At 46.0% G+C, this 27,069-nt stretch overlaps 1 protein-coding gene across 2 annotated transcripts in view; it reads right to left on the bottom strand.

Annotated features, from left to right (window-relative positions):
* Positions 1–2,825: 2,825 nt before the first annotated feature.
* The window catches only part of LOC147730800 (PRKC apoptosis WT1 regulator protein-like), a 196,818-nt gene continuing 172,574 nt past the window's right edge, over positions 2,826–27,069 (bottom strand). The window contains exons 5-7 of one of the 2 annotated variants that reach the window (XM_086955625.1): positions 12,853–13,006; positions 12,444–12,561; positions 2,826–4,000 (exon numbers count right to left, since the gene is read on the bottom strand). In XM_086955625.1, the coding sequence (XP_086811751.1) occupies positions 3,984–4,000; positions 12,444–12,561; positions 12,853–13,006 (289 nt within the window). In that variant the 3' untranslated portion in view covers positions 2,826–3,983. The remainder of the gene's footprint in view (positions 4,001–12,443; positions 12,562–12,852; positions 13,007–27,069) is intronic. The other variant, XM_086955624.1, reaches the window with a different exon arrangement.

Here is a 27,069-nt window from a genome sequence, read left to right as displayed (position 1 = left end):
TAAAAGTTTCATTTAGCCAGTCTATTTGGCTATATAGCAGTTAGCCTTGCTAAACGCTAGCTAACAAGACCTTCTACTTCCTTCAGGCTGTTCTAGTGCGGGGAGGCCTCCGGGTAGCCATGCGCTTTATAAGACCAATGGAATAGAATAGAATGTCTTGTCTGGGTTTATCTAAAGTAAGCTAAGCTCAGAATCTATTACAATATCCAACTACAATATTAATAATCCCTACTAAAGCGCAAACATATCACACCTTAAGGTTTCAAGGTGCTGGGGAGCACAATAACATCATGTAAACCTTTGTGTTTTTCAATGATGGATCTGTGGGAAATTAGTACTTATTTAGTGCAGTCTATGACCAAGCATGCCACATTTCGTCAAGTTTCATGCAGGACAAAAGCAATTAAGGAGGATGGCTAGGGGGACACAAAATATGTATTTTCTCTTCTTAGTTTCCATGGGAAATTTTGCTTGCACCATCAAAACCGCTGAAGAGAACTTACCCCATACTTTTATGGTTTGGCGTAAATACATTCAGTAGTTTCTAAGATATATTTGAAAAAGGGATGAGGTGGGCTTGAAAGGGTTAACAATTTTGTATATTTTGTCAGCTGAAAAGTCATTGTTGATTTGCTTATAACTTAGGCACCATTTGATGAATATTTATGAAACTTGGCAGAAGATTTGTATCTTCACATTTCTCTTGATATTTTCAAATTCGTGCAGATCCATCAAAGGGGATTCAGAGCAAAAATGTGTTCATTTGCTGATAAGTATGCACGGTATGACTAGTCTGCACAAAACATGGCAGAAGCTTGGAAGGACATTTTGTGCCAGTACATCAAGGTGTATTCTATTTACAAGATCACCCCTTAACCGCAAGGGAACCTCGTAATACAATTATTTTAAACTAACAGTGATTCTCATTGGGGTCATTAAATATCATCTTAGAGTTTACCAGCAACAATTACTGTTCTCAGTTAATGCAAGCGATCCATAAAAAGACCACCAATTAGTTTTACTGTCGTCAGAGTAGTTTATACAGCCACATCCAATTCCAACCCATCTTAACAGTGTAATGGGTACCAAGTGAACAGAACCATCAACCATTAATAATTATAATGAAAGGAAGTGATAAAAAATGAGTGTGTTACAACAACAAAAAACTCTGACTGTTTAAGTCCATGGCCCTTGTGTGCCTTAGCCCATTTCACAATCAGGCTCTTTAGGTCTGTCTATTCATAATGTGTCGATGTTTCAATCCCTTCCACTAGATATTGGATCTCACTCTCATCGGGACAAGAAGATGTAGGGGCACCCTCATAGGGCAGCCAAATGATAACGGTGTCCTTTATTAATTGTGGTTGTATCATGAAAACGTCACCGAGTGTGGAAACTCACAAATTAAAAGCTAAAAAAGGTACTCAGAGTTCAACCCTGAGTGGTACCTATCTGCGCCACTTTTGCGTCACTTTTCCCATGTTAAAAGTGATGCAAAAGTGGCGCAAGGAGCTTGTAAATATGCCCCTGTGTAGTAAGTGCTCTGCTGCAAACATCAGTGATTACTCATTCCATAGGAAGCCGGCATACTGTATAAGATGATCCACTGTGAGTTCACACAGAGTGCCGGATCACACCAGTAAGAGAGAACAAGGGGTCGCGTCTATTCGAGCAGGACTCTGATCTTGACAGGTCCGATTAAGCCAGGTTTGCAGACTATCCATGGATCTAGATTTAAAAATAGAGTCTCTCTTAACCAAGGAAGCTCTTAGCTCTGTTGTCTACTTCAAAAAATCTTACCACTCAAAGCCATGCCTTGTGGCCAACCCGTGCATGGCATGGATTGCCAGTCTGTGGCACCTAAGCAACTGGGACCCCTGTTAAAGGATTTGTTTGAGATTCCATATGCAAAGGGTAAGCTCATCATGCTAAGGGTCTGCCAAATTACTTCGCACTATAAGAACCCAATTAAAAACACACACAAAAAATACAAAACAAACACAGTAATGTGGTCCACAGGGATTAGGTGGGAGCCACAGCGTTGTGCACCCACGGTTGGTTGGGCGCAGGACCTGGCTGCAGGTCAACCTTGATCTGCACAATCCACGGCCATCTGGCAATGGCTAGGTGCATGGCGTGGCTGGAGGACAGGTCCTGTGACGAATCTCTACTGTGTGTGACCAAAGGACATGCGCTACGTGTGATGAACACCCATAGAGGTGCAGGTCCTGGTTGGGGGCCTGCCCACAACACACATGAGAACTTGCACCAATCAACATGGGCAAAACACCTATTTGCCAACAACACAGAAACACAAAAAGGCAATCAAGAGAGCAACATGGTGGACAGTGTGAATTATGGTGAGTGTTGTGTGGATTGATAACCATAACTAGCAAATTTCATGGTTTTTATACGATTGAGCCAGAACCATATTTTAGATTTAAGGGTATTTTTTCAGTGAACCTAGATGGAAAAATGCACTTACCCTGTAAGTATCTCATCTCTTTGTGCCATGCAGTGATGTAGAGTTGTGTGTTGTGCAACTCGTTTTTCTTTGAAGAAGTTTGACTAACAAGTCCTATTGTGACTCCATCCTTGGTCCACAACGCTCCAGCAGAGAGGCTCCACCGCAGCTTGTTTTTGACTCAGTGGACCAGTATTGTCAAAGACAGAGGGGCATATTATAAAGCCGAATACCGCCGCTTTAGAGGCCCTTTACGACCGAAAAGCAGCGATTTTTTTAACGCACAATTATCAAGGAAACTTTAACACGTGTTTCCTTGAGTAAGCAGACCTTTTAACTCCACTTTGCATGTCACACATGCATGTACACATTTAAAAAGTATTTACAGAAGTAATTAATTTATGAAATTTTGATGTGCTTCGGAAATTGTAAAGAAATGTTACAGAATTTTAAAATGCCTTAAAATGTTTTAATGCTTACTCTACTACTAATTTCTACATCTAAATTATGAATTTCGATCTTTATGGTATAGAATTAAATCTTAGCAGAAAATGGTTAGGAAAACGATGTTATTACATGTAACCGAATTGCAAGGTTAATTGTACAATTCAGTGGATCCAGATTTGAGATTGAGGGAATCCTTATGAAAAATGAAAAGGAATCCTGGCTAAGCTAAAAGGTGTTCAGGAATGAGCTCAAGCGGGGACCAGAGATGAGCTGAGACTATCATGACTTAGATGAAGGGAATGATAGAAAATTCATGGGGTACACACTGTTAATGTTGGTTTAAAACAAACGCAACAATCAACATAATGGTGGATAAAAAACAAAAATTCACAAATATTTTCTTGTGACAGTTTCAAGTAGTGCTTCTACTTTAAAGACCCCTCTTGTGCAGAACAGGTAACTAACCAAGAAATGACGCGAGGATCCAGCGCTTCAATTCAGAAACTCTTGAATTGATTCCTCACACCCTTTTGTACCTCAGCGATGGGTGACAATGCCAGTTAATTTGGGAAGTAGCCCCCAGAATGAAGAGCATTCTCCAGGAGACTTACTTCTGCCTGCTAGGGATTGCAATGTTTTTGCAATGTTTTTGCTCTTAATACAGTTATGACATGGGGAGCGGAAGTCACTCTGGGAATGAATTTGTTAATGAAATGGGGGTCCTTAAAGACAATGATTCCATCTGCAGCTCCCTACGAGCAATCCTGTTCACACTGTATCTTCAGATCCCTATAGACATTGTTGTCCCTGAATCACTAATCTCACCTCCATTCTCCTTATTCAACTGGAATCCCCCCAATGTCCATGCATTCATCTACCACTCTTCTGCCCTCAGTGAGCAGTCCTGGGTGTCCGTATTAGGCTCTTATGCAGAGGGGGTTGATGGTCCTTCGTTCTCTTGCAAGCGTGTGGGGAAGGCAGCGTATAGATCTCACCCTCATCTCAACTGCTCAGCTGCCCCACGACCCTGAGCAGGGTCTGGTGCTCCTCTTTAAGTCGCTGGTTCTCATCTTTAGCACCATCCAGATCCTGCAAGGAAACAAGGCAATGTGGGGCATTATATCATGTAAAATATAGGGGGTTATCATGGCTAATGACAAGCTGAAGCCCATCTATGGCTTTCGGTGGCAAAGTCACTGCTGATAAGGAATTGTAGCTGCATATGCTTTGGACATCAGAGACTCACAATGTATGGACTGTGGCATTCGAGTGGTTTCTAGAGTTGCAGAGTCAAGGAGGTCCTGTAATGTACTGTCATCTATGGAGCATGGGAATGGATTTACCTGGATATGGCATGTTCATTCCTGAAGTGTGCAACCGGGGTCAGTCCCTCGTGTGTTGTAACATAAAATCATCTCTGGAGCGTGTAAATGTGGAAACATCTTTCTTGTGGCGGCCTAAGAGCTGTTGTCTACTGTTCCACCCACTCCACTCGCATACAAGATTGAGGAGCTGAACACATCTCCCCTTTTATTATCTGGGGGAGCTGTGATGGCTGGCTGCACACATTCTGCCCACAGTCCCTCTGAAATCTCACAGAGCAGGCAAGAAGAATCCATAAGGGATCTCTGGACATATGTGCATTCCCCAGTCTGTGAGCAAGGTCGTGGGACTGATGCAAGGCAGAGAAACCCTACACCACTGTTTTCGGCTGCATGGCACCTTCAAGTGCCTCCTGGTTTGAGCAGGATAGGAACAGGGCGAAAACTGCCCTTTAAATGACACTCCCCACTCGCCATTCTCAGATTTGTAGAGGGTGGCTCTGTTAGGAGTTTAATGGCAGTCCAGGTTTTCCAGTGTTGCTTGCCTTCCTGAGGTTCCTTTTTGTGTGTACTCTTGTGAATTAGTTTTCAAAACTCACGAATATGTAAATTGTGCTTCCCCTAAGTGAAATAGGAGAATGAAATTCGCATATGCATGTCTATGTATTTGCAAGGTTAACTGTGTGAAACGTAAATTCTCAATCATTATTCCTTTTATTTTTACTGAAGGATAGTAGGAGTTGATGTTCGCACACCATGCAATGGAACCTTTTTGCATGCCATCTGTAACTTCCCAATTTCGCCTCCATTGACCAGTCTGAATGACATTTGAAAGTATCAATCTGGGATGCATGTATACTGGAAGGCGTTATGCAGATTTAGCAAATGAGTCAGTTGTATGCAGAATGTTTTTCTGTGTACTAATCAACTTATCCAGAACTACTTAATAACTACAGAGGGCCCTGTAATTGACATATACACACGTGAAATGGATCTTAAGGTACAGAGGGTGTCAATAATGGATACAACAAAAAACTTTTTAAAAAAACTCGACATACACAAGTTTAGGTAGTATGTTAAACTTTTCTCCCACCCCATTAGTGTAAACGTAATACAATTCCTCCACCGATGCGTTTCGCCCAAACTTTCAAGAAATAGCTTGAAAAACTCAACTATTTAGTGCAGATTGGTAGAAAGAACCAAACTTCTTCACTTTTTAAAATTGGCATGGAGATTTCTATAGGAAATTAGCACCGTACAAAAATCGTAAGGATGCTAAAGAGATGTACACCAAATCTTGCAGGTTCGTGGTATTTGGCGTCATTTGATGCTTTAGCTCAAAATGGTGGATCTTAAGCAAAAACTGAGGGGCAGATTTATGAAGTGCTTGCGCCACGTTTACGCCGCCGTTGCGTGACGCAACGGCGCGGAAATGTGGCGCATCCCTGCACCCTATTTACAACGTGACGCATCTAGGAGATGCGTCACGTTGTACAGCACTGCGCCATGAGGAGGCATTCCTGCGCAGGGGGGGCGTTCCTGCGCAGGAACGCCTCCTGAAAGTGGCTGAGTGAAATCTATGAGATTTCACTCAGTCACTTTCAGGGCAATGCTGCGTCAAAACCCTGCGCCTGCTTGAAGCAGGCGTAAGGCTTGAGGCAGCATTGAAAGAATAGGCCCCCCCAGAGCATTGCTGGAGCTGCGTCGCGCTTGCGACGCAACTCCAGCAATGCGTCACTTTTACGGCACAGATGCGTGACGCATCTGTTCCGTTTTTGCCCCATGGTGCGCCGCATCATAAATGCGGCGCACCATGGGTGGCGTAGCTGTGGCGCACTGTGGCGCATGTTAAATGGCGCATCCCTCGGGATGCGCCTGTTAACATAAATCTGCCCCTGAGTGTCTATTGCATTGGCGCCATTGCTATATATACTGATAACATGGAATGTAACTTAAGCAAATTAAATGTAACCAAGTGTATGTCAGACGAACAGATTCGCCTAATGTTTGTGAACATTCAGAAGGAGCAACAACAAAAATTAAGGAGCACATGGGGAGGGCACATGCCGCAATTATCAGAAGTTGGCCATGAGCATGCCCACTTATGCAGATCTCTTGTGGGCTGCCTACAAGCTGAGAGGAGATCCAAAAAACAAAATAATCTCCGCACAATACCACCTCCGTCCGGTGGGGTTACAAATATTTCCAATTGTAAAAAGAGAAAACCTCCACAGTCTGCAAAGCGGCCGAGGAGAATTAGGCTGGTCCCTCTTGCCTTTAAAACCAATTTCCAGTTGTTGCTCAAGGCTAGGAGGCTTCTTTTCCTTCCTTCCCAGCCTTGTGTAGGGGCCAGAGAGGGGTTATGTTTGCTACTTCTCCTCAACTCATCCAAGGGTGGAGATGTATTTGTTGCCCCACCATCTTGCCCCCAAGGTGGAGGCTGTTATTTTTATAAGGCCTCATGGCCTTGAAGGCTGGAAGAGTTGTTCACATGTCCATTTCCTACCCTTCTCAATGCTAAAGAATTGTGGGGTGCATTTGTAGCCCAACTGTCTTGCTCAAAGGTGGGAGTACTGTTCCTCCACCTTGCAAGGGCAAGAGGGAGGGTCTTTGGTACATGACCTGTCTTCCACAAGATCAAGAGTGTTTTTGTTATTCAGAGGCGTAACAAAACGTGAGGCCCCCCTGCAAGATGTGTGAGGGGTCCCTTCAGCATATCAGGAGGGTCTAAGGGACCCCTCCAGCGTAAATATTAGACCTGGCATATCTTGACGTGATTACCCCTGGCTTTTTTCCCTCTACCGCCTTTGTTTTTAGATGCTTTGGGTACTTTGCCTCCGCTGATTAGTGTTCCCTATGTAAAATGTAATGGTAATTGGTTGGCCATTATTGGTGTGTTTGCCTTACTAGTAAAGTCCATAGTGATAGTGATAGAAAAGGAAAATATACTACACCCCTCTCAATCGGGTTTTAGACCTGTCTACTCCACAGAATCAGCGGTACTGTATTCTACGGAATGTATCCGCGAGATGGTGGACGAGGGAGAGACAGCAGCGTTGGTCATGTTAGATCTAAGCGCAGCATTTGATACTGTGCTTCACGCCACGCTGCTGTCTCGACTCTCGGATATAGGAGTGAAAGATCAGGCACTACTGTGGCTCGAATCTTTTCTCACCAAAAGATCGTTTCAGTTGCACTGCCCACCCTTTAAATCATCCTCTCGCAGCGTGAATCATGGGGTCCCAGAGGGCCCCAGTTTGAGCCCCACCTTATTCAACATCTATATGGAGCCCCTGGCTCACGTTGCAGAGAACTTTGGGGTGGGCATTGTAAGCTATGCCGACGACACCCAGTTGATGTTTAAACTAACCCCAGACACCAAGAAATTTGCCACCAATTTCTCCAGCTGCATGGCGGCTGTTGCCACCTGGATGGACGACAATTGCCTCCGCTTAAATGGAGACAAGACAGAGGTGCTGGTGGTGGGGAACAAAGCATCGATATGGTCTCAGGCATGGTGGCCTATGGCCCTGGGTGATTTGCCATGTCCTGTAGAAAACGTCTAGATTGAAAGATTGATTCAGACCTCTCGGGTAAATCCCAAGTTAGCAAAATAACAGGCAAATGCTATGTGCTAAAAACCCTGCGGAAAATCATCGATCTTATTCCTATTGGAGCCAGAAAAATCATTGTTCACACTCTAATAACGCCTCATTTAGACTACGGTAACGCTCTTCTCTTGGGCCTGAACCAGAACCTTTTACATCAGCTTCAATGCATTCAAAATATGGCTGCCCGCATGGTGTTGGGTCTCCCTAAAAGAACCTCTTCCAAAACAGCCCTTTCCAAATTACACTGGCTCCCTGTTAGGGAAAGAATCAGATTTAAAAGCCTTTGCTATGCTCATCGAATTGCCCACAATAAAGGACCTACCTACCTTAGAAGTCTCCTAACTATTCATCGACCGATTAGAGACTTAAGATCATCTGGCATGACACAATTCAAACTTCCCCGCATTTCCAGAGCAAAAATGGGGGGTAGATCCTTTCGCTACTTAGCAGTGAAGCATTGGAACGCCCTCCCAGTGCATCTGCGAATGGAACCCTCGGAAATTCTATTCAGAGCCAAACTTAAAACCCACCTTTTCCCACAATAACTCTCTTCTGGTCTGTCTTTCCTGGTTCTTCTCCCATGAGAGTTGTCTGTCAGCAGTTAGCGCGGGGATACACAGTTTTGTGCAGCCATGCGCTTTATAAATGTCCTATTATTATTATTATGTGCACTGTGTGTGCCAGGGCTTGTAATGCAAAGGTGCATGGAGAAGGGAACTCAGGCTTGCAGTGTAGGGCCTGGGCGCAGTTCGCTAAGTTAGACTGTTGTCCTGACAAGTGCAACCACTTGTCAGGCCTTACTTTACCTTTTGCATACACATTGTGCACCCTGTGGTAGGTCCCAGGTAACCCCTGGTAAGGAGGCAGTGTAAGTAAAAGGCAGGAGATATACTGAGGTGTGTTCTATGTCCTGACATTGAAAAACACTCCATTTCTTTTTCACCGGTGAAAGGCCACCCTGCCCATAGGACAGAATGAGGGAGGCTGGGTATTGTGTTTTGGTAGCCTAGATTCCTATAAGTTTCCAATGGAGAGGTGAAGTTTAGTATGTATGAACTCACAGTGTCATAATACATCTTTCTATGAAAGTGGTTTTGTCACTGTGTGTTCAGAAACGACTCTTTGAGAAAGTGGCTGAGTTTTGTGCTATAAGCATTTCTGTGTGTCTCTGCTAAATGTGGATTGACTGTCTAGATCTGAGAGGTGAGAGGAGCTGGGGGAGGTTGTGACCCTAGGGAGGGGTTGAGATGGCACCAGGCTGACCTACAGGTGAAAAGGCCTGGGCTGGTGCTATAAAACAATTGACCCGTTGCCTGCTGAGTGATTAAGGATCTATATCCCCTGTATCAAAGGGAGAAAGGTGACACTTGGAGGCAGACACCCAGAACTGATTTAGGAAGGGGTCAGGGACCCCTGAGCACAACGTACTTCAAAGACATTAAGGGGTATAACTATGAGAGCTGAATCCTCTGAACGTTGTAATGGAACAGAAATGGATTGAGACTGAAAAGGCTTGGACCCATTTCGTGGTCAAGAGAAACCTCTGCTAAGGAAGGAACAATTGAAGAGACGGCTGGTGAAGGACCAACCCTTGTTTTGTGATGTGGGGCTGGTCTGCAGTTTGCTGTTCTAACCAAGGAAGAAGCTTTTGGGACTGCACTTGGTGCGCTGGGTCCCCCTGCTTGATGAAGACTGTGCTTTGTACTGTGTCTTGTAACCCAAGTGCCCGAGGTGAGCTGGCTCCCTGCTTGGAAACACAGGAACATAAAAGTTTCTGGAGAAGTTTCAAGCGACACGATGGGCGTGTGTTGTGGCAGCTTGAGACCGTCGGAAGTTGTGCCCTGTGATCTTGGACACACGGAGGAGAAGTGAGACTCAGACACGCTTGGTCCATGTTGTGGGGCACAGAAGGTGTCAGTGCAGAGCGCCTGGTCAGCGTGTGCACCGAAGCTGAAGTGAGTCTTGGACGCGCAGGGTGCATGTTGTGGTGCACCGCATGTGTTAGTGAAGAGCGCCTGGTCAGCGTGTGCACCGAAGCTGAAGTGAGACTTAGACGCGCAGGGTGTGAGTTGTGCTGCATCGCAGGCGCTGGTGAGGAGCACCTGATCGGCGTGTGCATTGGAGGTGGAGTGAGTTTTGGACATGCAGGGTGCGTGTCGTGGTGCACAGGAGGTGTTGGTGAGAAGCGGCTGATCAACATGTGCATCAGAAGTGGAGTGAGTCTTGGACGCTCAGGGTGCCTGTCGGGGGGCACCGGAAGGTGTTGGTGAAGTGCTCCTGGTCATCGAGTGCACCTGAGGAGAAGTGAGGCTCGGACACGGTGAGCGTGTCAAGATGCGGCCGAAGGCGTTGGTGAAGAGCGCCTGGATATCGGGGCAGCGGAGTTGATGTAAGTCTCAGTGAAGCAGTGTGCATGCTTTTTTGCAACCTGAGATGTTGGAGGTGATCGGCTGATCATCGTGTGCACCGGAAGAAAGTGAGTCTCTGCAGCACTGTGTGCGTGTCTTGGTGCCAACTGAGACAGCAGGAAGGAGTGCCTGGTGAGCATGCACTCGGAGTCGATGTGAAGTCCCATCAGCGTTGTGTGTGTGGCTTCGTGCCAGAGGAGACCCGGAGGGTGGGGTGGTGAACGTGCACCCGGAGTAAAGTAATCTCATGGGTGTGGGGTACGTGTGCCCTGCAGCCGCCGGAGATCTTCCTAACAGTCACGGCCCAGACCGGTAGCCCTGGAGGAGCTGAGCTGCCAGGCTGAGCTGCTGAAGCCCAGTGAGAGAGTTCTGCATGGATGGCCTAGTTCACGGAAGGAGGAGAGGAGAGTGGGGTCGCGCCCCCAGGTAACCTGGATTACTACCTGGGCAGGATGCGAGCTCGAGGGACACTCTCTCAGCCTCTCAGTCCTTCTGACAAAGTGAGCCTTTGCTTCAGCTCAGAGTGGGGTCCGTACTGACGAAAGGAGTGGCAGTGCAGGGGCCAGAGTAAGAAGCTGTACTTTATGTCATCGTTGGCAACTGTTATCGAAGAGGCTGATTGTCATAATACACATTGCCAATATTGCTTCTAACGAATTGCCGGACTGTCTTATGACGCCTGACATCATTACTGCATAACGAAGTACAGAATTGTAGCGCTACGCATTGCATTATTTCTCCCTTGCGAAGTACAGAATTGTAGCGGCCCGCATTGCATTATTTCTCCTTAGCAAAGTACATGAATGTAGTTACGCATTGCATTATTCCTTAATTGCAAAGTACATGATTGTAGCGGCTCGCATTGCATTATGTCTTCATTGCAAAGTACGTGATTGGGGGGTGACGCATTGCATTATTCCTTCATTGTGCAGTACATGATTGTAGCGGCTCGCATTGCATTATGTCTTCATTGCAAAGTACGTGATTGGGGGGTGACGCATTGCATTATTCCTTCATTGTGCAGTACATGAATGTATCGGTACGCATTGCATTATTTCTCCTTTGTCCAGCACAGGATTGTATTGTTACGCAGTGCACTATTGTTTGTCCATTGCAACGTGTGTGATTCTAGCATTACGACCAGCATAGTATTTTGAAAGCGGTGGCTAGGATTTGAACCTACCAGCCAGCCGGAACGAATATTACCCTTTATTATATGTTTTTTTGTACTGTGTGGTCTGATCGTATATCTTTTTGTATAAAGTTTATACTCTTTTTTTTATCAAACTTGTGTGGAGTCCATTTGTGATGTCACCAGGAGGTTGCTGTGGGCGTGGTTGCACATACTGTACACTCGTGCTTTGGAGATAGGCCTGGCTGCTCGTGCCAAGCTACTAAGGGGGTGAGAAGGGCTATCTCAAACGGTGTCCAGTGGTGCCGGACGGGGACATTCATGTACTGCACAATGAAGGAATAATGCAATGCGTCACCCCCCAATCACGTACTCCGACTCCCAACAACAGGTAAGGGGGCTCCCTCCATTATAGGTAAGTCTGCTCCCCCACAGCACAGGGGCTGTGGGGGGCTTTGTTCCGCCCCTGTTGTTAGTCCCTTTATGTCATTCTAAATGCTTAGTATGGTATCTTTAACCCCTCTTTTTTCTCTCCATGTTTTGCCAAAGGGCAAGGGTATACGAGGTACACATTGTCCTACCCACCTTGCCCAAATGTCTGGGATTTCTGAATTTTCAGTGGCAGCTGTCAGGGGATAAAGGCCACAAAACGCCCTCCCTGCCACTGTACAAATCAATTGGTGGTGTTAACAAATACCCTGCCACCGCATGTGCCTATTAAATGTCTCCCAGGGTTTATGGAACATATGTTTGTATAATGTGCTTACACAATGATTTTTCACAGAATGCTTTATTATAACAAAACAAGTTGATTGTACAATAAAATGTACCTAGAACTCACTAACATGCTTTCACGCCCCTATGAGTAAAGATTCACTCATTCACATACTTCAAGAGCAAGACTAGATCCCACTCGATGCAAGTACCTAGTCAAATTGCACATTTAGGTCCTATTTGCTCATATATCCTCATGCAATAGTGTGTCTGGGTCACTTCCAGAACCTCTATTCATCCACCATACACCAGATAATACATCGGATCTTAATAACAATTTCTTACCTCCTTCAAAGAGCTCCTCTGGAGTCTTAGCTTCTGTATTGATCCATCTTTCTCCTGCAGATGTTGCTTTAACTTCTGGTTTTCCATCTTCTCTCCAGAGACAGCCTGAAAAGCATACCTAGTCAGATGTCAGGAGATGCAGAAGTCATTAAATGCAGTATCATTGTTTCCTGATACAGACACTAGATTGATTATCCCATAGCTGAAATTGACTTTGGTTCCTTTGAGACAGTCAAGTAACATGATTATTGTGTACTGGCAAAGTATGGGATTCATCAGTACTAATGCTGCACTGGGTAACCATAATGTAACTTTATGCATCTCTCCTGTACAAACCATGCATGGGGATCTTGGGGATTGTTACCCCTTTGGGGTCTCCTTAATTGTAAAGGATTTGATAATTCAATACCTGCTGAAGTTCGTTCATCTTCTTCTCCAGCTGTGTGGAGTTATGATCGCTCTTGGTCCCACTGCTGCATTCCTTGTCCTGGAGTGATGAGAATTTTGGATGATTTCCACTGGATTTCTTAATTAAGGGAGCATGGACTGATCCAGCTGATCCACTGGCAGGGCCGGAATGGGGAAGAAAACGGAGTAGAATGTTACAAATACAGTTAGACACTGTGAAGAGAATGTTTCAAAAAGAGTTTTGCTTATAAAATGATGTTCACAGTTGTCTTCACGCACTCCAGTTTGAGGTAGTTCACCTAGAATCATGCAGCATATAGGGGCATCAGCTCCTTAACTTAGGCATGTGCTTCATGCAGCATGCAAAAACATTTTGAAACAGAAACTGGTACCTGCAATATAGGTTATCTTTTAATCCGTCCACCAACAATGAGTTGGAAAGGCAACTCTGTGAACTTCATGTATGTGGTGGACAACAACGATAGATGACCAATTCTTCACAATCAAGGATTACAAAAACAAGTTTATTTTGAAAGATCCCAAAGTAGCAAGACTGAGTTGTCAAATACATTTAGGAGATGGCATTACCGAGCTGGAAGATTGATCGATTACATCTTCAAACTGAGGCCATTGCCGGTGCAACTACAGGTTAACATGTCTGAACGATGCACACATAAGGAAAGTAGCTGATGATTAGTGCTCTGTCTATAAACAACAGAAACCCTTTCCTGCCTTTGTTCTTGGGGGCATTATTATGATTAGACTATTTAAAACGAATGTCCCTGTAGACGAGTTTGAAACCACAAGCGTGATAATGCTCACTAGTGTAATCCATCAATACTGTCTTGACAAGAGAAGCGCGATTTGCTATTGTAGGAAAGTGCCCCTTTGTCACTCTTTGCCCTAGTACTGATGCTTTTCGATTTAAATTGCACTGTGTCCCTGCTAACCAGGCCTCCAGTGTCAGTCTTCATCCCTTAAAACAAGGTAAATGTCTAATTGTAAACCAATTTGCAAAGACATTAGCACCCTTTTAAATCCCTGGTAAATGGTAACCTCTGATACCTAGGGCATGGCTACTAAAGAGGGTCTCCCCGACCTGCGTCATACAATATACCACCCTGAGGGACCCACTAACAGATTGCATGCAGACTGCCATTGCAGGCTGCATGAAATGGTGGAAACCATTCCAAAGACATGACATGGCACACTCACTGTGTACCATGCTTCAGTGCACTGCATATACAATATGAAAGTCACCCCTACAACAGGCCTTAGAGACCTAAGGCAGAGTGCATTATATCATATGTGAGGACATACCTGAATAAGCAGATATGTACCCTGGGATGTCTGGTTCCATTGCCATGACATTACAAGTGATCAGAAAGTAATCCTAAGCATATGTACTGGGCACTGGTCATTACGAGTTACCCATCTACATAATGGCTCCACTGGAAATATTGGTGTTTGGTATCAAACACCTCGTCTTAATAAATCTGTCCTGAGGTCAGTACTAGATTTATTATGACATAAACCCAGATGGCACCTTAGAGGTGCCCCCTGCTTCCTACTATTCTCTTAATGTGCTGGCTGACTGGTATCTTCCAGCCTGCCACCATGGATGTGTTTCTGACCCCCTGCATGTGAAAGTCCTTGTGCCCTGAGGTCAGAAACAATGCCTGTCCGGGGAAGCTGATCATACCTCCTCCAACAGGATGCCTAGCGAACTTAGCATATCAAAACCAGAGGCTTCCAAGCCACGGCCACCTTGGATATGCGACCCCGGCTTCCTCCCAGACCTGGGAAATGCCACCCCCTGCCCTGGGACCTATTTGGCTCCAGAGCAGGTTGAAAAATGAGTTTGTCAGAATCTGTGTCACACCTATAGGCTGTTTAATCAATAAGGACTAGCTTATTTGTGAAGTATTTTAGCAGGACTCAAAGCTGTATGACGAGGTGTAAACCATTAGGTTTTTTCATGAAGCCCTCACCCACCAACCTAGTTGGTAGCATGCTTCATCATCGGGCCCACCCAGTGACACCGAGTGTGTTTCTACGCCTGGATACAGCGGAGCAGGTATGTAGCGGAGTGTGGAGTGTAGTGATGTGAATAATGAAAGTTAAAAAGCTATACAGTGGTCCCAGTACCCAAGGGTTAATTTAACTTTAATAACTGGGCCTCTGTTAACGTTTTAAAAAGGCTGGTGGATGTGAAAGGAGTATATATTAGGGCCTCCTGCATTCTGGTGTGGTCTACATGTTTCAGCGAGGGCTTTGAGTTTAAAACTGGCTTTCCTCAGGACCATTAAATAAGTGAAGGTGCAATCTTATATAAAGTGAGCGTATTGATTTGAAAATATGAAGCACTCTCTACGGTGCTCTATATGTGCGAGGGGGATTCCCTCACCAAGCATAACTTGACATACAGCATGTATGAAAAACAAACATACAGAGGAGAGTCTTAGCATGGTAGCTAATGTTCACAACAAGACGTAAATGCTGATTTATAAGGTGCAGTGTAGACGATAAAATGCGGCAAAAGTGTAACCGTATTGGTGGCACGGTTAGGGTGAATGTTTATCGGGATAAGAATAAATATTTGTGGTGGGCTAGGAGATGTAAGCATCACACACAAATAAGCGGTTGGTACATGAAGGGAAAAGTATCCTCACGCTGGCGTTTTGCTGCAAATGCCACATGGAGCAGTACGGCAGAGGTTTTGACCCTGAAAAAATTAAGGGGCCAATGGTACTTAACGACCTGCAAAGGAAAGTGGTTTACCCGGGCTGTTGCTGAAGCACATGTTACTCACAGTACTTGCAGTCGAGATCTGCGGTGAACCTGTTGTTCCGTCACCTGTGGTAGGGAGGACAAAGAAGAGAGACTGCCCTTGCTGCGTCATGCTAGCGCTGCGTCATGCTAGCGCTGCGCCTGTGTGGGTATGTTGTTGTAGCATCTCAGTGCCTGCGCCTGCGCGGTGGAGCTGGGCGGCGCCTGCGCAGTCGAAGCAGGCGTTGCCCGGGTGACGGTACCGGCAGTTTGCCGAGTTGGTTAGGTTATCTGCTGAAGTGTGCCAGTCAGATTATTGCTAAGTGATTAGCAACAGGAACGTTCAAAAGATATACAGTGTAGGAACAAAATAGCTAGGGAGCCACCCCAGGAGTGGGAGTGACACGGGTGGAGAGAGAAAAAGGAGCACATGGTGTCTGTATCATGAAGGTTGGGGGTTCAATGCCCTAATTAAAATGGTACCAAGTTTCTTATGTGCCAAATAATTATGGTTCATTTCTTTTGAGTTTCAAAGAGCTCCATGGAATGGATCGTTAAGACCATGGTGCTGTAAGGACAGCCGGTAGATCCATCTCTGTTCTTTTGTTAGGAGGATCTTGTCATTGTCACGTTGGTTGGCATCAAACTGTTCAATGACCATCCAGGTCATGTCATTGGGGCTGGGTGATTTTGTAAAAAGTGATCTGTCAGTCTGCTGATGTTCTTTTTGCACCTCATGGTGCTCCTGTGTTTGACAACTCTAGTTCTAACTTTTCGTGTCGTCATGCCCACATAGTGGAGGCCGCTTGGGCACGTAATGAGGTACACCACATAACTTGCATTATAGTTGTTGTGTTGGCATTGTGTCCACATTTTACCGGCTTCTAGATCAAGTGTTTCGGTATGTTGGGTAAGATGGCACACGCTACAGTTGTTGCATTGGTAGTGGCCAGTGACTCTTGGTAGCCCCAGTTGTTAAGGACAGTGTTATTTGTGGGTTTGGGGCTGGCTCGTGGTCGTGTGGACACCAAATGGTCTTTCAAGTTATTTGCTCCTTTGTATGCAAAACGCAGTGTCTCCCACTCTCTGGTCCCTGAGTTAATTATGCGCCAGTGTTTGCGGATAAAGCTGGAGACCTGGTTGGAAGCTGTGCTCTACGTGGTCACACATGTCATCGGTGATGATTCAGGGTCTTTTGTCACTGTTTCTAGAAGTGCCTCCCTATTTTGGTTACGTGCCCTCTTGCTGGTTTTGACAATGACTGCTCTTGGGTAGCCGCGTTCTTGTAATTTGTGTGATAGGGCACCTGATTGTTTCTTGTAGTCAGTCAGTTGGCTACAGTTCCTGCGTATTCGCAGGACCTGGCCGAAGTGGAGATTCTCCCTCAACAGTCTGGGGTGGAAGCTGTCGAACCGCAGAAGGGAGTTCCTTACTGTGGGTTTGTAGTAGGTGGTAGTATGTAGTATGTAGGGTGCCTTGTTTTGCTGTGGTGTTGAGATCCAGGAATGCCAACTTGGTAGCGCTCGAGGTGCTAGTGAACCTGAGGTAAGGGTCACGGCCATTAAGTCAGTTAAGAAATGTAGTCAGGTCGACTGCAAGTACCGTGAGTAACATGTGCTTTAGCAAAAGCCCGGGTAAGCCACTTTCCTTTGCAGGTCGTTAACTACCCTTGCCCCTTAATTTTTTCAGGGTCAAAACCTCTGCTGGACTACTCCCTGGGGCATTTACGGCAAAACGCCAGCGTGAGGATACTTTTCCCTTCATTTACCAACCACTTATTTGTGTGTGATACTTACGTCTCTTAGCCCACCACGAATATTTATGCTTATCCGGATAAACATTCACCCTAACCGTACCACCAATACGGTTACACTTTTACAGCATTTTATCCTCTACACTGCACCTATTAAATTGGCATTTATGTCTTGTTGTGAACATTATCTAGCATGCTAAGACTCTCCTCTGTATGTTTACTTGTCATACATGTTGTATGTCCAGTTATGCTTGGTGAGGGAATCCCCCTCGCACACATAGCGCACCGTAGAGAGTGCTTCACATTTTCCAATCAATACACTCACTTAATATAAGTTTGCACCTTCACTTATTTAATTGTCCTGAGGAAAGCCAGTTTTAAACTCAAAGGCCTGGCTGAAACATGTAGACCACACCAGGATGCAGGAGGCCCTAAAATATACTCCTATCATATTGACCAGACTTTTTAAAACGCTAACAAAGGCCCAGTTATTAAAGTTAAATTAACCCTCGGGTACTGGGACCACTGTGTAGCTTTTTTACTTTCACTATTCACGTCACTACACTGCACACTGTATCCAGGCATAAAAGCACACCCGGGACACACTCGGTGTCACTGGGTGGGCCCGATGATGAAGCATGCCACCAACTAGGTTAGTGGGTGAGGGCTTCATGAAAAAACCTAATGGTTTACACCTCATCATTCAGCTTTGAGTCCTGCTAAAATACTTCACAAATAGGCTTGTCCTTATTGATTAAACTTATAAACCCTGCGGAAAGGACTAGCTACCTAGTCCTCTCTCTCTTCTCTGATAAATGGCACACTTATAGGCTGGTCACACCCCTAAGTGGGAGGAGCATCCAGCGACTTCAACAACCGAGCAACAACTCCCTTGGGTGGAGGAGCCATCCCTGTGCATCTGCAGAAACCAAAAGCATCTGTCCAGTAACCCATGCCATCGGGCCCAACGAAGGAGCAGCGTGACAGAAGCAGGTCCCTTAGGCTCCAGGAGGTCAGCCACATCCCTCTGGTGAGAGTCTGAGACACTAGACCCTCTATAAGCCCCCTGCACTAATACCCTGACTACTGGGGCACTTGCACCCACCAAAGGCTTGTTTGTGCCCAGCCCAGACCCCAACACTGCCAAAACTTACCTGCACATCGAGGGATTTCGAGAAAGGTGAGCTTCATGCCGAGAGTGACCCTTCTGAGTTTCTTTTCTCTCTTCTGCAGGTAAACCAAGAACTGCAAGAGCCTCCAACACTAATGTGGCCCACTAGCCAGCACCTCATTACCCGAGCCCCACAGCACGAGAACACGTCTTCTGCCAGGGTCCTCTTGGCCTAGGAGTTCCCACGAGCTGAGTGCCCCTTTTGGTTCCGCCAGACTTGTTCCCAAGTCCCTCATTGCAGTCTCTGTTGTTTTTACATGTGCCTTTTGTTGTGTCACCATTGCCTGTCCTGATTCTGTCTCAGGGTCAGGCATGGCCGGAAGGGATGGGGAGGAGCCGCGGGGAGTAAGCAGCAGTTCGCACCTGGCAAGAGAGAAATAAAGTTGTGTTCCCCCGTACGGCCCATGTCTGCATTTTCCTGGGGCACGGGGATACCAAACTAGTGACAAGGGTGGGATGCAAAGTCACCCACCTCTCGCAGATCAAACGAAGAGCGCGGTGCGGCGAGTAAAAGAGGAGCGACCTTGCCGTCGGAAGAAAGCACGAGTAACAGACAGCGCGTCCATGCGGCCCGTAACCAGGGGGAAGTACCAGAGGGCCCCATCCAAGAAATGGAACCTTGCTCACACGAAGAGACAGCACGTGAAGACAGGGGTAAGCTCAATAAAAATACCCCTATGAAGATTTGAGCATGCATGCATAAGTCCTCTTCGGTGGCCATCTTGAGGTCAGGCATATTACACTGGCCAAGCTTAATCCTAACACGGTGGCCGTCCTAAAATCATACTGAGCCTCACAGGTGCCTCTAAAGCCCACTGGAGCCACGTCATACTTCCCATAGTCGGACCCTGACTCCTCTCAACAAGCCGTGCCTGGCCCGGCGCACAATGCCCCACCGCCCAGACCGATACTCATGGAAGTAACATACTTACGCCCTCCTGAACACTACCGCTTACATCAGGAAACAGTATGAGCCCTGCGTGGAAGAGTTGGCTTGAGGACTTTGAAGACTTTATGAAAGGGTCACAAGTCTGTGACTCTAACCAACAACTCATCGCCCTACGCAATCTTGTAGGTAACTAAAGACATTAGACAAATTATGAAAGACTTACCTCCGGCTAGCACTGCGTCATATGAAAGCGTGAAAGAAGCCTTGAACAAGAAATTCCCTCTCAAGCGGAACCTCGACTATGAGTGCTAAACGTTCAACCTCGCGTCTCAGGAGCGAGACGAACCAATGGGTGACCTCATCTCCCGCCTCAAGCGGCTAGTCTGCCATTGTGAATTTGACAACTTCAACACAGAGACGGCCGTCGTCTGCGCATCATTGATGGATGCCAATCCACACCATTGACTACTGAAGAAGCACTACGCGCTAGATGAGATAGAAGAACTCACTCGCATCAACGACCAAGCCGAAGAGCACGCAAAGAAAATGGAGGCCAGCAAAACTGAAAAAAAAGAGCTAGCCCTCTGTGTGCACTCTCACACGGAACCGAGGCGTCACCCAGACCAACACAGATCGGAAAGATTTCCAAGACCACATCGTATAAAGTCACCCCGCCGAGTGACAAAGAGCAGTCATTCCTGTAGACAACCTCCGCAATGCTACCCGTGTGGCCAAGACTACCCTCACATGGGTCAGTGCCCAGCTATTGGACAACAATGTCACTCACTTTGCACCTTTTTAATAATACCAGCCGAGGACATAATAAATAATTTTTTCCCTACGAGCCAGGTATTTTTTAACCACACTTTTTTCACCTCACCTCACTAACTCACATCTCGTCCCTAAACACACACCCTCACATAGTTCACTACCAAGTGCTCCTACGTAGCCGTAAGTCGTAGCACGCCGCATTCCGTAGAGGGGTGCGAAGGCCCCGATGATGAAGCATGACACCAAGGGGCCTGTTGGTGTGTGAGGGGCATTTAAACAACACTGTGTGCTCCCCATCACTTTAGGGATCACGACCACTTTTTTGAGTGGATTCCATTTTGTTTAAGCATATTGCCAAGGGAGACCGAATCCACTTGTCTCTCTCTCTCCCCCCTCTTTGTTGTATTTAAGTTCTAGACAGCGCACAGCTGTGGGAGACCCTTCCCAATTGTTCTGGACCACACTAAGACATTTTGACATACACTACATTGTACACCCAAAATCCTTTCCATCCTACTAATACCAACATGGAGGACGAGCATGGCCTGACCTTCAGTGAGGACGACATCAACAGAATTCTCGCAGATGTCAATCCTTTTGAAGGGCTAAGCAACAGTGACCCCAGCCCAGCAGTAGCAGACTGGGATGAATTAATAAACACGAGAAAAATCCAAATAAGGGCGGCCTTACACGGCCTATTGATGAGGGAATACCTAAGGAATAAAATAGGCCCGCAAGGTCTATTGGTAAAGAATTAACCCTTTATTTTCCAGGACGACCTAATTTTTAAAAAAGCGTGGTCTCTTATCTCCTGGCACTGCACCAGAGACTGGCTGGAATTAATAGTGCAGACCGCCACAAGAAAATCTTTGGAATTAAAAGTGGAAATCCAGAAACTTGAAGTACAGTTAAAAGCCTTCATCTCATCAGCAGACATAAAGAAAGGGTTGGAAGAACTTAATCAGCAGATGAAGGAGTTTGAGGCCACTTTAAAACAAAGTAAATTTAACAAGTTAAAAAAGGATAAGGACCGCTTCACCCCTGAGAGAGCCTATCCGTACACAAGAGCTGACTATGTGATGAAAGAGAACGGGAGTGACACAGACAGTGTAAGCTCTGATGGTAGTACTACAAGCACCAACTCAGGTGTTTTTCAGCAGAGAAAACAGAGGGGAGGTTTCCGACAACAGAGATCTCAATTCCCCCGCCAGAGAGGTTGGCGAGGTTTCCAGGGTCCTCAATTCAACCCTTATCAGAACCACTTTCAGTTCCCACAATATCAGTTTGGCCCACCACAAATGGGGCAAATGTATTCCCACTGGGTTTCGGAACAAACCAGTGTACCCCAAAATGCTCAGCCTTTTTTATCCTGGGGCCAGGGAACCCGCAGAGGGAGGAACAAGAAGGGCAACAATGTCAACTGGCAACCGGCAGACGAAACAGACCCCAGGGTCCTCACAAGGAGTATGACTGCGAACCAAGCGCCAACGAGCAAGAGGGGGACCTAGTTATCAACATAACCCCATGGCCCCTCACTGATTTACAACAGAGGGTACTGAATAAAGGCTTAGGGTACGTCCCTACCAATAAACCTGACACCTTTCTGTTACACAAGGAAATCCAAGATTTCATAAGAACCATTAAACTGAGGGCTTTCTTTAAAGACAAAGAACCTTCTGAAGATACCTCTGACACAGGTCTGAAACCGAAGTCTAATTTCATACCCCTAGACAACCAACTCCTTGTGGAGGTGTTGGCATTTGAGAAAGCAATCATGCACGAACTCAAAAAATTGGACACTAGGCAGAAGGTGTTCCAAAACATGAGTAAACTTGAGAATGAGGCAATCCGAGAACTAAGACTCAACAAAAACCTAACTATAAAACCTGCAGACAAGGGTGGGGCAGTGGTTATCCAAACTACTACTGGTTATGACAAAGAATGTAGGAGACTCCTCTCTGATAGAAGGAATTATTAGGTTTTGGTAGAAGACCCCACAGAGTCCCTACGAATACAGATCGAGGGAATGATTGAGGAGGCCCTGGCACATAACTGGCTTACCAAAAAAGAATCTGAATTCCTGGTGCAGAAAAATCCTCGCACACCCTATTTCTGCACTATACCCAAAGTCCATAAGAACCTTGAAATTCCACAGGGGCGCCCAATTGTGTCCGGCATCTCATCCATCCTCGAACCTTTGTCAAAGTTCGCCGATGCCTTTTTGAGACCCTTGGTGCAGGCTACTGACACGTACCTAAGGGATACTAAAGCTGTGCGGCAACTACTACAGAACCACCCCTTTGACCCTGACTCACAAATGCTTCTGAGCCTTGACGTGGAGAGTCTCTACACAAGCCTCCCACATGATGAGACACTTCTGATTATCGAAGAAGTACTCCACTCGGACCGATGGAAATACCAAACCCCTTGTGGTGTTGTCATGGAATGTATCTCGCCAGCCCTCACCAAAAACTTTTTCGAGTACGACTGCACCCTGTTTTGGCAAAGCCATGGTACCAGCATGGGGAGCACATTTGCTCCGAGCCTGGCGGGACTCTATGTCCATCACCTGGAGTCCTCCAAGATTCTCCAACCCAGCAACCCCTTCAGGGGAAGAATCCATACATGGCGACGATATATTGATGACACTTTGGTGATTTGGGAGGGGGATGGCAATTCAATCACCGAGTTCATGCAATGGCTCAACGACCAGAACTCTTTCTTAAAATTCACCCACCAAATGTCTAACAGGTCTATGGTTTTTCTGGATCTCAATATCTACCATGAAGCAGGTTTCTTGAAAACCGAGACCCATTTTAAACCCACGGCAAGGAACTGCCTCCTCAGGTTTGACAGTTTCCATCCTCGTCACCTGAGGGAGAACTTGCCATATGGGCAGTTCCTACGCCTACACCGGAACTGTAGCGACATAGCCAAGTACAAAACTCAGGCTAAAGACCTAAGCATGAAACTGAGACAAAGAAAGTACCCTAATCATGTCATTCTCAAGGCTATGAAAAGAGCCAGGAATAACAATCGTGAAGCACTCTTGGAAGATAAGCCTAAGAAAGACGACCAACTGAGCAGAACCAAGCGCCAACGAGCAAGAGGGGGACCTAGTTATCAACATAACCCCATGGCCCCTCACTGATTTACAACAGAGGGTACTGAATAAAGGCTTAGGGTACGTCCCTACCAATAAACCTGACACCTTTCTGTTACACAAGGAAATCCAAGATTTCATAAGAACCATTAAACTGAGGGCTTTCTTTAAAGACAAAGAACCTTCTGAAGATACCTCTGACACAGGTCTGAAACCGAAGTCTAATTTCATACCCCTAGACAACCAACTCCTTGTGGAGGTGTTGGCATTTGAGAAAGCAATCATGCACGAACTCAAAAAATTGGACACTAGGCAGAAGGTGTTCCAAAACATGAGTAAACTTGAGAATGAGGCAATCCGAGAACTAAGACTCAACAAAAACCTAACTATAAAACCTGCAGACAAGGGTGGGGCAGTGGTTATCCAAACTACTACTGGTTATGACAAAGAATGTAGGAGACTCCTCTCTGATAGAAGGAATTATCAGGTTTTGGTAGAAGACCCCACAGAGTCCCTACGAATACAGATCGAGGGAATGATTGAGGAGGCCCTGGCACATGACTGGCTTACCAAAAAAGAATCTGAATTCCTGGTGCAGAAAAATCCTCGCACCCCCTATTTCTGCACTATACCCAAAGTCCATAAGAACCTTGAAATTCCACAGGGGCGCCCAATTGTGTCCGGCATCTCATCCATCCTCGAACCTTTGTCAAAGTTCGCCGATGCCTTTTTTAGACCCTTGGTGCAGGCTACTGACACGTACCTAAGGGATACTAAAGCTGTGCGGCAACTACTACAGAACCACCCCTTTGACCCTGACTCACAAATGCTTCTGAGCCTTGACGTGGAGAGTCTCTACACAAGCCTCCCACATGATGAGACACTTCTGATTATCGAAGAAGTACTCCACTCTGACCGATGGAAATACCAAACCCCTTGTGGTGTTGTCATGGAATGTATCTCGCCAGCCCTCACCAAAAACTTTTTCGAGTACGACTGCACCCTGTTTTGGCAAAGCCATGGTACCAGCATGGGGAGCACATTTGCTCCGAGCCTGGCGGGACTCTATGTCCATCACCTGGAGTCCTCCAAGATTCTCCACCCCAGCAAACCCTTCAGGGGAAGAATCCATACATGGCGACGGTATATTGATGACACTTTGGTGATTTGGGAGGGGGATGGCAATTCAATCACCGAGTTCATGCAATGGCTCAACGACCAGAACTCTTTCTTAAAATTCACCCACCAAATGTCTAACAGGTCTATGGTTTTTCTGGATCTCAATATCTACCATGAAGCAGGTTTCTTGAAAACCGAGACCCATTTTAAACCCACGGCGAGGAACTGCCTCCTCAGGTTTGACAGTTTCCATCCTCGTCACCTGAGGGAGAACTTGCCATATGGGCAGTTCCTACGCCTACACCGGAACTGTAGCGACATAGCCAAGTACAAAACTCAGGCTAAAGACCTAAGCATGAAACTGAGACAAAGAAAGTACCCTAATCATGTCATTCTCAAGGCTATGAAAAGAGCCAGGAATAACAATCGTGAAGCACTCTTGGAAGATAAGCCTAAGAAAGACGACCAACTGAGCAGAACTGTCTGTGTCACCACTTATAGTCCAGTAACTAACCAAGTACAGAAACTTGTCAACAAACATTGGCGGACACTGACAAGCGGTTCACTGAATTTGGAGAAACCGCTGTTTGCCCACAGACGTGGGAGGAATCTAAAGGACATGCTTGTCCATACAAGACCTCCTACACACAAAGTGGAACAGACGAGGTTACAAGGAATACAGGGCCATCACCCATGTGGCAATTGTTACAGTTGTCACCTCACTAAGAAAAGCCAGACTCTAATCTTCGCAAATGGTACCAGTTGGGAACAACGTACATTTGCCAACTGTAACAGCAAATATGTAGTGTACCTGATCACATGTCCCTGCAAGAAGGAATACGTGGGAATGACAACGAGACAAGTCAAGATAAGGATCAATGAGCATAAAAGTAACATTAGATGCAAAAAATCAACCACCAAAATGGCAGCCCATTTCCTTGAATACCAACATTGTGTGAATGAGTTACAGTGGACAGGGATTGAACAGCTACCCACAGAGTCAGGGTCATTTGAAAAAGAACAGCGGTGGGTGTTTCGCCTAGGGACTGACACCTCTGGGCTCAATGAATCTATTCCTTGGAGCCAGCTACGTTGAGCACATAGAGTCACAATGTTCAAAGCTTAGTCTCCTGATAACCTCCAATAACTGACAGCCATTGTATGAGTCAAAATCATGTGAACCCTAGCGTTGATTTTATAGCCCCCATCGATTATCACTGTGCAGGGTGTAACATTCTATTAAGATAGATGCGCGCTTACAGCCTAAGGCGCTGCCCCTCTAGTGAGTCAGCCAAGACTGTCAACGCTACGTTTACAGGCGCGCGATCACTTCATGGCCCCAGTTTCCTTAAAACAGCCTCACGCCCCGGGTTGAACATCAGCCTTAGCCTACAACAAGTGCTGTTCTGCTGGGTGTTAGCCATGCGCACTGATTCAGGGGCGCGATTCATCCGAGCTAATCTCTAGCACAAGCGCGTCCTGTTAGTATCCCGGGTGCCACACACGTTCATGTGCAGATCGTTCTACACAAGCTACCTATGCGTGCGTACTCCACTCCAGGAACCGCCCCCCTTCCCACTGCGCAACACCGGTTTCGTATGCCTAATACACCCGTATTTGGGCATACTTCCGAGCTTAACTAGCCAATTTACCTCCCTTAATTGACAGCCCGGGAGTATATAATGGAAAACCGGCTGCCTCACTCCTCACTTCATCGGAGCAGCGTTGAGGGGAAGGCAGGCGATTTGGCTATGCAGTAACCGTGAGTTGGGTCACAACATCTAGGAGGAGCACTCTGTAACTTTTTTAGGTTCTGTTGACCTTACTATTATATAACCTAAAACCCAACCTTAATATCCTTTAGGTTGCTTTACTGAGCAGTGAGGAAGAAATCCCCCAATACCACGCCAAGACTCATGAGGTCTCCTAACCTTGAACTATAAGTAAGCCTCCCCTCTTCAACCATACCTGGGGGAACGCAATTCATAATGTAGATATATGTCTGTGTTTATTGTGTGTCTTTTTCAATGTCTTCTTTTACAGGGTGCCTGAACCTGATTTTGGGTTCTTTTTACCCTTCATTTACTAAGAAAGCATTGCTCTTTCCACAGTTCCTGGACATCCGACTGTGATGTTTATTATGTCTTTCTATTCCACAGGTTATCTTCAACGCCAATTGGGCGCAACTGAACGTATCCATTAAATAACATTGATAGGTACATTTCACCTAGTTCATATTTTTTGTGGAATACACTTTGACATCCCATGTGAGTAAGGTGAGGATAACGTGCGTATCCTTGTCCTGAAGAAGGAGTCGTTGCACTCCGAAACATGTTGACACTTTCCGGTTGATATACCATAATACGTATATAATCAACCTCACTTTGCACCTTTTTAATAATACCAGCCGAGGACATAATAAATAATTTTTTCCCTACGAGCCAGGTATTTTTTAACCTCACTTTTTTCACCTCACCTCACTAACTCACATCTCGTCCCTAAACACACACCCTCACATAGTTCACTACCAAGTGCTCCTACGTAGCCGTAAGTCGTAGCACGCCGTATTCCGTAGAGGGGTGCGAAGGCCCAGATGATGAAGCATGACACCAAGGGGCCTGTTGGTGTGTGAGGGGCATTTAA

The sequence above is a fragment of the Lissotriton vulgaris genome, chromosome 2_1, assembly GCF_964263255.1.
Source record: "Lissotriton vulgaris chromosome 2_1, aLisVul1.2, whole genome shotgun sequence".
Lineage (NCBI taxonomy): Eukaryota > Metazoa > Chordata > Amphibia > Caudata > Salamandridae > Lissotriton > Lissotriton vulgaris.
The sequence above is the reverse complement of the archived record's forward strand: the minus strand, read 5'-3'. Positions and strand labels throughout refer to the sequence as shown.